General features: G+C 45.6%; 1 protein-coding gene across 1 annotated transcript; it reads left to right on the top strand.

The window, feature by feature from the left end:
• Positions 1-10,984: 10,984 nt before the first annotated feature.
• LOC146005758 (protein FAM200A-like) lies at positions 10,985-12,961 on the top strand. The gene has a single exon (XM_083145186.1). It carries the CDS (start codon positions 10,985-10,987, stop codon positions 12,959-12,961), a length of 1,977 nt encoding a protein of 658 aa, XP_083001312.1.
• Positions 12,962-13,722: the final 761 nt, after the last annotated feature.

The raw sequence follows: 13,722 nt of genomic DNA, 5'->3' as shown, positions 1-13,722 counted from the left end.
TCCTGAAAATTGCGTTTTTTCTGCGTTTACGGGAAAAGTTGAGGTCCGACGCGCAAAAGTGGGGTATCGTAGAAATCACCTTTTAAAGACGCACATTTCTGGCACCCCAAAAATGGGCATTTCAAATGAGAAATGAGTCCAATGAACAAAATAGGGTGAATAAGTATGTATTTCAGGGGTGAGTTAACAGGTTATTGGGGAAGTAAGTCCTGATATTTTTGGAGGTTGCAGGGGCCACTACACCATTCAAAATAGGCAGGCTTTAGCATATGCAGTTAGGCCCCGTAGGATGATTTTAGCTAAAAAGTGCCCCAAACACTCAAACAGGCTTGTATCTGGGAAGGAAAAATATGGGAAACATGACTTAGACAGCAAATGATACACTGTTTGCCATGTTTACAAATTTTTATGCACAGTGGTTACAGCATGAAGCGAATTCATGTGAATATACAAAGGTGCATTGCATTAAACAAGTCCACTGAGCGTCCCAAAATGGCCGGCCTGCCTGCTTTCATCCATCAATTGTTCTAAATTTTTCATTACCCAATGAGCTGAGCTGGAGTCTTAGCCAGTGGTACCATCAGGGAGGTGTGTAAAGCATTTTAGGCTAGACAGCCAATCAGCTGCCAGCTTTCATCTGTCAATCAAATACAGCAGCCAATCAGAAAGCTGCCCATTGATCAGCAGGCCCTTTATGACATCACAAACAGACCCTCAGAACTATCTGTGCATGTCTAATGGCTGGCTGTCAGTTGGGTGGGTGGGTGGCAGAGGGAGGGGATGTCTGTCTCGTTTCTCCTGAAAATTGTGCTTTTTCTGCGTTTACGGGAAAAGTTGAGGTCCGACGCACAAAAGTGGGGTATCGTAGAAATCACCTTTTAAAGACGCACATTTCTGGCCCCCCAAAAATGGGCATTTCAAATGAGAAATGAGTCCAATGAACTAAATAGGGTTAATAAGTATGTATTTCAGGGGTGAGTTAGCAGGTTATTGGGGAAGTAAGTCCTGATATTTTTGGAGGTTGCAGGGGCCACTACACCATTCAAAATAGGCAGGCTTTAGCATATGCAGTTAGGCCCCGTAGGTTGATTTTAGCTAAAAAGTGCCCCAAACACTCAAACGGGCTTGTATCTGGGAAGGGAAAATATGGGAAACATGACTTAGACAGCAAATGATACACTGTTTGCCATGTTTCCAAATTTTTATGCACAGTGGTTACAGCATGAAGCGAATGCATGTGAATATACAAAGGTGCATTGCATTAAACAAGTCCAATGAGCGTCCCAAAATGGCCGGCCTGCCTGCTTTCATCCATCAATTGTTCTAAATTTTTCATTACCCAATGAGCTGAGCTGGAGTCTTAGCCAGTGGTACCATCAGGGAGGTGTGTAAAGCATTTTAGGCTAGACAGCCAATCAGCTGCCAGCTTTCATCTGTCAATCAAATACAGCAGCCAATCAGAAAGCTGCCCATTGATCAGCAGGCCCTTTATGACATCACAAACAGACCCTCAGAACTATCTGTGCATGTCTAATGGCTGGCTGTCAGTTGGGTGGGTGGGTGGCAGAGGGAGGGGATGTCTGTCTCGTTTCTCCTGAAAATTGTGCTTTTTCTGCGTTTACGGGAAAAGTTGAGGTCCGACGCGCAAAAGTGGGGTATCGTAGAAATCACCTTTTAAAGACGCACATTTCTGGCCCCCCAAAAATGGGCATTTCAAATGAGAAATGAGTCCAATGAACTAAATAGGGTTAATAAGTATGTATTTCAGGGGTGAGTTAGCAGGTTATTGGGGAAGTAAGTCCTGATATTTTTGGAGGTTGCAGGGGCCACTACACCATTCAAAATAGGCAGGTTTTAGCATATGCAGTTAGGCCCCGTAGGATGATTTTAGCTAAAAAGTGCCCCAAACACTCAAATGGGCTTGTATCTGGGAAGGAAAAAAATGGGAAACATGACTTAGACACCAAATGATACACTGTTTACCATGTTTCCAAATTTTTATGCACAGCGGTTACAGCATGAAGCGAATGCATGTGAATATACAAAGGTGCATTGCATTAAACAAGTCCAATGAGCGTCCCAAAATGGCCGGCCTGCCTGCTTTCATCCATCAATTGTTCTAAATTTTTCATTACCCAATGAGCTGAGCTGGAGTCTTAGCCAGTGGTACCATCAGGGAGGTGTGTAAAGCATTTTAGGCTAGACAGCCAATCAGCTGCCAGCTTTCATCTGTCAATCAAATACAGCAGCCAATCAGAAAGCTGCCCATTGATCAGCAGGCCCTTTATGACATCACAGAAAGACCCTCAGAACTATCTGTGCATGTCTAATGGCTGGCTGTCAGTTGGGCGGGTGGGTGGCAGAGGGAGGGGATGTCTGTCTCATTTCTCCTGAAAATTGCGTTTTTTCTGCGTTTACGGGAAAAGTTGAGGTCCGACGCGCAAAAGTGGGGTATCGTAGAAATCACCTTTTAAAGACGCACATTTCTGGCACCCCAAAAATGGGCATTTCAAATGAGAAATGAGTCCAATGAACAAAATAGGGTGAATAAGTATGTATTTCAGGGGTGAGTTAACAGGTTATTGGGGAAGTAAGTCCTGATATTTTTGGAGGTTGCAGGGGCCACTACACCATTCGAAATAGGCAGGCTTTAGCATATGCAGTTAGGCCCCGTAGGATGATTTTAGCTAAAAAGTGCCCCAAACACTCAAACAGGCTTGTATCTGGGAAGGAAAAATATGGGAAACATGACTTAGACAGCAAATGATACACTGTTTGCCATGTTTACAAATTTTTATGCACAGTGGTTACAGCATGAAGCGAATTCATGTGAATATACAAAGGTGCATTGCATTAAACAAGTCCACTGAGTGTCCCAAAATGGCCGGCCTGCCTGCTTTCATCCATCAATTGTTCTAAATTTTTCATTACCCAATGAGCTGAGGTGGAGTCTTAGCCAGTGGTACCATCAGGGAGGTGTGTAAAGCACTTTAGGCTAGACAGCCAATCAGCTGCCAGCTTCCATCTTTCAATCAAATACAGCAGCCAATCAGAAAGCTGCCCATTGATCAGCAGGCCCTTTATGACATCACAGAAAGACCCTCAGAACTATCTGTGCATGTCTAATGGCTGGCTGTCAGTTGGGCGGGTGGGTGGCAGAGGTAGGGGATGTCTGTCTCGTTTCTCCCTAAAATTGCGGTTTTTCTGCGTTTACGGGAAAAGTTGAGGTCCGACGCGCAAAAGTGGGGTATCGTAGAAATCACCTTTTAAAGACGCACATTTCTGCCCCCCCAAAAATGGGCATTTCAAATGAGAAATGAGTCCAATGAACAAAATAGGGTGAATAAGTATGTATTTCAGGGGTGAGTTAGCAGGTTATTGGGGAAGTAAGTCCTGATATTTTTGGAGGTTGCAGGGGCCACTACACCATTCAAAATAGGCAGGCTTTAGCATATGCAGTTAGGCCCCGTAGGATGATTTTAGCTAAAAAGTGCCCCAAACACTCAAACGGGCTTGTATCTGGGAAGGGAAAATATGGGAAACATGACTTAGACAGCAAATGATACACTGTTTGCCATGTTTCCAAATTTTTATGCACAGTGGTTACAGCATGAAGCGAATGCATGTGAATATACAAAGGTGCATTGCATTAAACAAGTCCAATGAGCGTCCCAAAATGGCCGGCCTGCCTGCTTTCATCCATCAATTGTTCTAAATTTTTCATTACCCAATGAGCTGAGCTGGAGTCTTAGCCAGTGGTACCATCAGGGAGGTGTGTAAAGCATTTTAGGCTAGACAGCCAATCAGCTGCCAGCTTTCATCTGTCAATCAAATACAGCAGCCAATCAGAAAGCTGCCCATTGATCAGCAGGCCCTTTATGACATCACAGAAAGACCCTCAGAACTATCTGTGCATGTCTAATGGCTGGCTGTCAGTTGGGCGGGTGGGTGGCAGAGGGAGGGGATGTCTGTCTCATTTCTCCTGAAAATTGCGTTTTTTCTGCGTTTACGGGAAAAGTTGAGGTCCGACGCGCAAAAGTGGGGTATCGTAGAAATCACCTTTTAAAGACGCACATTTCTGGCACCCCAAAAATGGGCATTTCAAATGAGAAATGAGTCCAATGAACAAAATAGGGTGAATAAGTATGTATTTCAGGGGTGAGTTAACAGGTTATTGGGGAAGTAAGTCCTGATATTTTTGGAGGTTGCAGGGGCCACTACACCATTCGAAATAGGCAGGCTTTAGCATATGCAGTTAGGCCCCGTAGGATGATTTTAGCTAAAAAGTGCCCCAAACACTCAAACAGGCTTGTATCTGGGAAGGAAAAATATGGGAAACATGACTTAGACAGCAAATGATACACTGTTTGCCATGTTTACAAATTTTTATGCACAGTGGTTACAGCATGAAGCGAATGCATGTGAATATACAAAGGTGCATTGCATTAAACAAGTCCAATGAGCGTCCCAAAATGGCCGGCCTGCCTGCTTTCATCCATCAATTGTTCTAAATTTTTCATTACCCAATGAGCTGAGCTGGAGTCTTAGCCAGTGGTACCATCAGGGAGGTGTGTAAAGCATTTTAGGCTAGACAGCCAATCAGCTGCCAGCTTTCATCTGTCAATCAAATACAGCAGCCAATCAGAAAGCTGCCCATTGATCAGCAGGCCCTTTATGACATCACAGAAAGACCCTCAGAACTATCTGTGCATGTCTAATGGCTGGCTGTCAGTTGGGCGGGTGGGTGGCAGAGGGAGGGGATGTCTGTCTCATTTCTCCTGAAAATTGCGTTTTTTCTGCGTTTACGGGAAAAGTTGAGGTCCGACGCGCAAAAGTGGGGTATCGTAGAAATCACCTTTTAAAGACGCACATTTCTGGCACCCCAAAAATGGGCATTTCAAATGAGAAATGAGTCCAATGAACAAAATAGGGTGAATAAGTATGTATTTCAGGGGTGAGTTAACAGGTTATTGGGGAAGTAAGTCCTGATATTTTTGGAGGTTGCAGGGGCCACTACACCATTCGAAATAGGCAGGCTTTAGCATATGCAGTTAGGCCCCGTAGGATGATTTTAGCTAAAAAGTGCCCCAAACACTCAAACAGGCTTGTATCTGGGAAGGAAAAATATGGGAAACATGACTTAGACAGCAAATGATACACTGTTTGCCATGTTTACAAATTTTTATGCACAGTGGTTACAGCATGAAGCGAATTCATGTGAATATACAAAGGTGCATTGCATTAAACAAGTCCACTGAGTGTCCCAAAATGGCCGGCCTGCCTGCTTTCATCCATCAATTGTTCTAAATTTTTCATTACCCAATGAGCTGAGGTGGAGTCTTAGCCAGTGGTACCATCAGGGAGGTGTGTAAAGCACTTTAGGCTAGACAGCCAATCAGCTGCCAGCTTCCATCTTTCAATCAAATACAGCAGCCAATCAGAAAGCTGCCCATTGATCAGCAGGCCCTTTATGACATCACAGAAAGACCCTCAGAACTATCTGTGCATGTCTAATGGCTGGCTGTCAGTTGGGCGGGTGGGTGGCAGAGGTAGGGGATGTCTGTCTCGTTTCTCCCTAAAATTGCGGTTTTTCTGCGTTTACGGGAAAAGTTGAGGTCCGACGCGCAAAAGTGGGGTATCGTAGAAATCACCTTTTAAAGACGCACATTTCTGCCCCCCCAAAAATGGGCATTTCAAATGAGAAATGAGTCCAATGAACAAAATAGGGTGAATAAGTATGTATTTCAGGGGTGAGTTAGCAGGTTATTGGGGAAGTAAGTCCTGATATTTTTGGAGGTTGCAGGGGCCACTACACCATTCAAAATAGGCAGGCTTTAGCATATGCAGTTAGGCCCCGTAGGATGATTTTAGCTAAAAAGTGCCCCAAACACTCAAACGGGCTTGTATCTGGGAAGGGAAAATATGGGAAACATGACTTAGACAGCAAATGATACACTGTTTGCCATGTTTCCAAATTTTTTATGCACAGTGGTTACAGCATGAAGCGAATGCATGTGAATATACAAAGGTGCATTGCATTAAACATGTCCACTGAGTGTCCCAAAATGGCCGGCCTGCCTGCTTTCATCCATCAATTGTTCTAAATTTTTCATTACCCAATGAGCTGAGGTGGAGTCTTAGCCAGTGGTACCATCAGGGAGGTGTGTAAAGCACTTTAGGCTAGACAGCCAATCAGCTGCCAGCTTCCATCTGTCAATCAAATACAGCAGCCAATCAGAAAGCTGCCCATTGATCAGCAGGCCCTTTATGACATCACAGAAAGACCCTCAGAACTATCTGTGCATGTCTAATGGCTGGCTGTCAGTTGGGTGGGTGGGTGGCAGAGGGAGGGGATGTCTGTCTCGTTTCTCCTGAAAATTGCGCTTTTTCTGCGTTTACGGGAAAAGTTGAGGTCCGACGCGCAAAACTGGGGTATCGTAGAAATCACCTTTTAAAGACGCACATTTCTGCCCCCCCCAAAAATGGGCATTTCAAATGAGAAATGAGTCCAATGAACAAAATAGGGTGAATAAGTATGTATTTCAGGGGTGAGTTAGCAGGTTATTGGGGAAGTAAGTCCTGATATTTTTGGAGGTTGCAGGGCCACTACACCATTCAAAATAGGCAGGCTTGAGCATATGCAGTTAGGCCCCGTAGGATGATTTTAGCTAAAAAGTGCCCCAAACACTCAAACGGGCTTGTATCTGGGAAGGGAAAATATGGGAAACATGACTTAGACAGCAAATGATACACTGTTTGCCATGTTTCCAAATTTTTATGCACAGTGGTTACAGCATGAAGCGAATGCATGGGAATATACAAAGGTGCATTGCATTAAACATGTCCACTGAGTGTCCCAAAATGGCCGGCCTGCCTGCTTTCATCCATCAATTGTTCTAAATTTTTCATTACCCAATGAGCTGAGGTGGAGTCTTAGCCAGTGGTACCATCAGGGAGGTGTGTAAAGCACTTTAGGCTAGACAGCCAATCAGCTGCCAGCTTCCATCTGTCAATCAAATACAGCAGCCAATCAGAAAGCTGCCCATTGATCAGCAGGCCCTTTATGACATCACAGAAAGACCCTCAGAACTATCTGTGCATGTCTAATGGCTGGCTGTCAGTTGGGTGGGTGGGTGGCAGAGGGAGGGGATGTCTGTCTCGTTTCTCCTGAAAATTGCGCTTTTTCTGCGTTTACGGGAAAAGTTGAGGTCCGACGCGCAAAACTGGGGTATCGTAGAAATCACCTTTTAAAGACGCACATTTCTGCCCCCCCAAAAATGGGCATTTCAAATGAGAAATGAGTCCAATGAACAAAATAGGGTGAATAAGTATGTATTTCAGGGGTGAGTTAGCAGGTTATTGGGGAAGTAAGTCCTGATATTTTTGGAGGTTGCAGGGCCACTACACCATTCAAAATAGGCAGGCTTGAGCATATGCAGTTAGGCCCCGTAGGATGATTTTAGCTAAAAAGTGCCCCAAACACTCAAACGGGCTTGTATCTGGGAAGGGAAAATATGGGAAACATGACTTAGACCAGGGGTTCTCAAACTGTGCGCCGCGGCTCCCTGGTGTGCCGCGATGCTGTGACAGGGGAGCCGCGGCGCCAGAGTCCCTACACACGAAAGCCGCAGTTAGAAGCGGTAGCGGGTGCCGTCAGTGAGTGACAGGCAGCTCCGGTCACTGTGCGCCGGACGGCCCGGGTGCAGGAGTGAGCGCGGCAGGAGGGGAGGGGGGAGGACTGCCTGCGCTCGCTCCCTCAGGATTGGCTCCCTGGAGGGTGTCAATCAATTGTGCAGCCACTGGACATGGGTAGACTGCACAGGACATCCGGGGCTCCTTGGAGGTGCGTCTGTGTTCCTGTGTGTTTCCTGAAGGCTGCTGCTGATCATATCTGGTGAGTGGCAGTACATTTGACAGTTGTGGGGGGGGGGGGGGGGGGGAGGGGGGTTAGGGGGGTTATGTCTGAGTTTGTAAAGCCACACAGTTGCTTTAAGTGCTACGGGGGGGGGGGTGTCTAGGAGGTTTGTAAAAGCCACGCTGTGAGTGCTGGGCTGTGTGCCAGGCCCACAGCAGGGGTGTGATGTCCCTGCTGTCCTTGTCCCTCTTGGTGTCCCTGCCATCCCACTGACTGTCCCTGCTGTCCTAGTCCCTCTTGGTGTCCCTGCCATCCCACTGACTGTCCCTGCTGTCCTAGTAGTAGTAGTACGTTTATTTATTTATAAGGCGCCACAAAGTGTCCGCAGCGCCGTACATAGCAAACAAAAAAAATTACGAGGTAACGTACAGGGTGTGTTGAAAAATGTCCTAGTCCCTCTTGGTGTCCCTGCCGTCCCACTGACTGTCCCTGCCGTCCCTCTTGGTGTCCCTGATGTCCCACTGCCTGTCCCTGCCGTCCCACTTGGTGTCCCTGCTGTCCCACTTGGTGTCCCTGCCATCCTACTGCCTGTCCCTGCCATCCCTCTTGGTGTCCCTGCCGTCCCACTGCCTGTCCCCGCCGTCACTCTGACTGTCCCCGCCGTCACTCTGACTGTCCCCGCCGTCACTCTGACTGTCCATGCCGTCACTCTGACTGTCCATGCCGTCACTCTGACTGTCCATGCCGTCACTCTGACTGTCCCCGCCGTCACTCTGACTGTCCATGCCGTCACTCTGACTGTCCATGCCGTCACTCTGACTGTCCATGCCGTCACTCTGACTGTCCATGCCGTCACTCTGACTGTCCCCGCCGTCACTCTGACTGTCCATGCCGTCACTCTGACTGTCCATGCCGTCACTCTGACTGTCCCCGCCGTCACTCTGACTGTCCATGCCGTCACTCTGACTGTCCATGCCGTCACTCTGACTGTCCATGCCGTCACTCTGACTGTCCATGCCGTCACTCTGACTGTCCCCGCCGTCACTCTGACTGTCCATGCCATCCCACTGACTGTCCCTGCTGTCCTAGTAGTAGTAGTACGTTTTTTTATTTATAAGGCGCCACAAAGTGTCCGCAGCGCCGTACATAGCAAACAAAAAAAATTACGAGGTAACGTACAGGGTGTGTTGAAAAATGTCCTAGTCCCTCTTGGTGTCCCTGCCGTCCCACTGACTGTCCCTGCCGTCCCACTGCCTGTCCCTGCCGTCCCTCTTGGTGTCCCTGACATCCCACTGCCTGTCCCTGCCGTCCCACTTGGTGTCCCTGCTGTCCCACTTGGTGTCCCTGCCATCCTACTGCCTTTCCCTGCCATCCCTCTTGGTGTCCCTGCCGTCCCACTGCCTGTCCCCGCCGTCACTCTGACTGTCCCCGCCGTCACTCTGACTGTCCCCGCCGTCACTCTGACTGTCCATGCCGTCACTCTGACTGTCCATGCCGTCACTCTGACTGTCCATGCCGTCACTCTGACTGTCCATGCCGTCACTCTGACTGTCCCCGCCATCACTCTGACTGTCCATGCTGTCACTCTCTCTGTCCTGACCAGAGCCTCCTCTTCACAGCTGCAGAAGCCAATTACAGCTTTTTCCACACCACCGCTGACCACAGCCTCCTCCTTCACACTACCGCCGCTGAATCCAGCCTCCTTCTCCACACTACCGCCGCTGAACCCAGCCTCATCTGCAAGGTATTATACATGTGGGGCATAACATGTAATGGGCATTACGGTGTGGTGTCGTGTAATAGGTATTATGGTGTGTGGCATTATGTGTAATGGACATTATGGTGTGTGGCGTCATGTGTAATGGGCATTGCGCTCCTATTGTCATGTAGCTACTCCTCAATCTTTGTGTCACCACACCCCCCTCATGCCATGTGTCCACACCTACAGCGTGTGCTTTGAGTACCACCAAGAAAAATGTACTTGTTGCACCACTGGGTATGTGAGCTACAGTGCTATAAGTGACTTTTACAAGCTGGCAAAGGGGGGTTGTCTAGGTGCTGCTTAATAGGGCACTTAGCATTCTTGCCTTTTCTGCATTGATGTACAGATTTCCACCTTCTGAGATGGTGAATCTGAACGCCATGGAGTAGAAAGCATTACTTTCCATTCCTTCATGAATCACACTCGCCATACTAAAGTATGGTGATGCGATTCAGACGCAGGGCTGGAGTACCACTGGAGAAGTCTAAGCCACTCTATACTTACAGTCAGGATGCCGGCAGTCAGGATTTTGGAATTGGCATATCTGTTGATGTCAGTATTCCAGTATCCTGCCTGCTTTCACAAGTAAAATCACATTTGCCTAGTCAGGTAGGAACAACAGTGCAAGGGTTTCCGGTGGCTTAAAAGGGCTGACCCAGTTTATGCATATTCCTACCAATCGTACCAAACCTGTACTTTATTATTTATAGAAGGCGATTTTTGGTGTCAATCCCATTTTAAGCAAAATCGATAAATGAGGTACCATTGTAAGATTAAGTTCTCTGCTTCTGACGAATTGTTAATTTGCAATTGCACATTGTATTTTTTGTTTGAAATCTATGTTAAAAATTTACTTTTGGCCCCTAGAGTTCTTTCCCTGGTTGCGTCGATATGTCACGGCTAACAGGGCCTTCACACGTAGTGTTTTAGGGGCATTTTTTAAGTGATCTCACTAGATTGCTTACAAAATACCATAGTGATAGTGATGCATTGACCTGCACGCCGATATTGCCCAGTGATTAATATCCACCATGTGGGATATTAATCGGTCAGGGCCAGTGTTTGCTGTGTGCTGAGCAATCTTACTGAGCGATCTAGCATCAGTCAGTACGCTTACCTGCATCTCCCCGTGTGTAGGCCCCTTAAGAGGATCAGTTTTGCTCAGCTACTCGAAATGGCTACAAATTAACTGTCTTTTCTTTCATCCTACTACAAACCACCAACCTCGCTATAACACCTAGTTACCTATATTTGTATGCTAAGCAACTGCGTATGATCCATTGCTCAGCCTTAATTGTGTGACTAAATTATCAGTAAGGGGGTGTATGGATTTTATAATTGTAACCTGTAGCATTTCCCCTGTTTTTATGGTGTTGCTTTTTGGAAGCACAATTTACAGTAACTTATCGGATAGAAGCTACAAAGGATTTGCCTTCAACTTAAATTCATTTATTGTGATTGCTCCAGTACAGAATTATTTTGTTGCACAAAAAATGGAAAGGTTTTTGAACACTGGAAAGAAGACTGGTAGTGAAGAAAAGGATGAAGAACCACAGACCAGTGGTGCAGTTGGAAAGAAAAGGAAACATCGCAGATACGACGATTCTTATCTAGACATCGGTTTTACATCTGTAGATGTCAACCATGAAGAGCGTCCACAGTGTGTACTTTGCCTGAAGATATTATCAGCAGAAAGCATGATTCCAAGCAAACTAAGACGCCATTTGGAGACAAATCACCCTAACATGGCTAAGAAACCGCGTGATTTCTTCATCAGAAAGCTAAAAGAATTCAAAGAACAAAAAGGCTCATTTTTTAAGCAAGCATCCATACCAAGCAATGCTTTGCTTGCATCCTACAAGGTGGCACATAGAATTGCGATGTGTAAAAAGCCTCACACCATCGCAGAAGAACTGATTCTACCGGCTGCAGTGGATTTGGTTAACATTATGGTTGGGGAATCAGCTGGAAAACTGCTTTCGAAGGTACCTTTATCAAACAGTACCATCAGTCGCAGAATCCAACATATGGCTGAAGATCTACAGGACCAGTTAATTGAAAAAATGAAAGGGAAGGATTTTGCACTGCAACTAGATGAGGCAACAGACAGCAATAAGGATGCTCATCTGATTTGCTACACACGCTTTATAGATTGTGGCAATATTGTGGAAGACCTTCTCTTTTGTAAAACTATAACCGCCGGTATAAAGGCACAAGACTTGTTTCAGATCATTGACACTTTTATGAGTGAAAACCAGTTAGACTGGACAAAGTGCTGTGGTGTCTGTACTGATGGTGGCCGTTCTATGTCTGGCTGTTACGGAGGATTGCAGGCACTCATACGAAGCAAAGCTGCTGATGCACTGTGGACCCACTGCATTATCCACAGGGAAGCACTTGCATCAAGGCATCTGAGTCCTCCACTGAATGTAGTGATGGAAAGTGTATTGAAAGCTGTAAATTTTATAAAGACTCGGCCACAGAAGGCAAGGTTTTTTAGAAAAATGTGTGAGGATATGGGCTCTGAGCACACATCTTTGTTGTACTACTGCAGCTCACGATGGCTCTCCCGTGGCAATGTACTTTCTCGTGTTTATAGATTACACCAGGAACTCTACTCCTATCTTGCTGAGGAAGAACACGAGTGTGCCAATAATTACTTGGATACCGGGTTTTTGTCCAAGTTAGCCTACCTTTGTGATATCTTTGACAAACTGAATGCACTGAATCTCTCACTGCAGGGAAACAACACCCACATTCTGAAACTCTCAGAGAAGGTATCAGCATTCAGGAAAAAATTGTTTCTTTGGAGAAGAAAAGTAAATGAAGACTGTTACGATGACTGTTTCCCCATGTTGCATCAGTTTGTTACATCCAATGATGTTTGTTTGACACATGAACTTAAATCAGTTTTTGAGCAGCACCTAAAAAACCTCAGTGACTGGTTTGAAAAATATTTTCCTGAAAATATGGAAAAGTTTGTATGGATCCAAGATCCATTCAATACTAGCGCCCCAACAGAATTTACTTCTGTAGAAGAAGAAAAACTAATTGAGCTTTCCTGTGACAAGACCTTGAAAGTAAAATTCAGCAGCATGGGACTTCAAGAATTTTGGATATCCATTAAAGATGAATATCCGATGCTCAGTGCTAAAGCACAACAAATCCTTGTTCCTTTTGCCACAACATATTTGTGTGAAGCCGGGTTTTCAGCAGTTGCTGTAATTAAAAGCAAGTATCGTTCAAAAATCAATGTGGAACAGGAAATGAGGGTGGCCGTGTCCAAGCTGATCCCAAGGTTTGAAAAGTTGTGTAGTGCACAACAGGCTCACATATCCCATTAATAAGTGTTGTCATTGTTGATCACTCTTTAATAAATGTTATTGTTGTTTATTTTGTTTGATATTATTCCTGTTAACGAGTGCTGTCAATTGTTCTTTGAAAGAAATCAAATTAAAGAAATATATTTTTTTCTTGAATTTATGTTTATTATTTTTACAAGCAAGCTAATAATAATTTTAGCATTGTTTTATTCCAACTACTTTAAAAAAGGGACAGTTCGGTAATTATTTTGGCTTAGGGGTGCCTTGAAAACGTCATGGAGACCCAAAGGGTGCCTTGGACTGAAAAAGTTTGGGAACCACTGACTTAGACAGCAAATGATACACTGTTTGCCATGTTTACAAATTTTTATGCACAGTGGTTACAGCATGAAGCGAATGCATGTGAATATACAAAGGTGCATTGCATTAAACAAGTCCACTGAGTGTCCCAAAATGGCCGGCCTGCCTGCTTTCATCCATCAATTGTTCTAAATTTTTCATTACCCAATGAGCTGAGGTGGAGTCTTAGCCAGTGGTACCATCAGGGAGGTGTGTAAAGCACTTTAGGCTAGACAGCCAATCAGCTGCCAGCTTCCATCTTTCAATCAAATACAGCAGCCAAACAGAAAGCTGCCCATTGATCAGCAGGCCCTTTATGACATCACAGAAAGACCCTCAGAACTATCTGTGCATGTCTAATGGCTGGCTGTCAGTTGGGCGGGTGGGTGGCAGAGGGAGGGGATGTCTGTCTTGTTTCTCCCTAAAATTGCGGTTTTTCTGCG

The sequence above is a fragment of the Crinia signifera genome, chromosome 5 (genome assembly GCF_055691185.1).
Source record: "Crinia signifera chromosome 5, ASM5569118v1, whole genome shotgun sequence".
In the NCBI taxonomy this organism is placed as follows: Eukaryota; Metazoa; Chordata; class Amphibia; order Anura; family Myobatrachidae; genus Crinia; species Crinia signifera.
The sequence above is the reverse complement of the archived record's forward strand: the minus strand, read 5'-3'. Positions and strand labels throughout refer to the sequence as shown.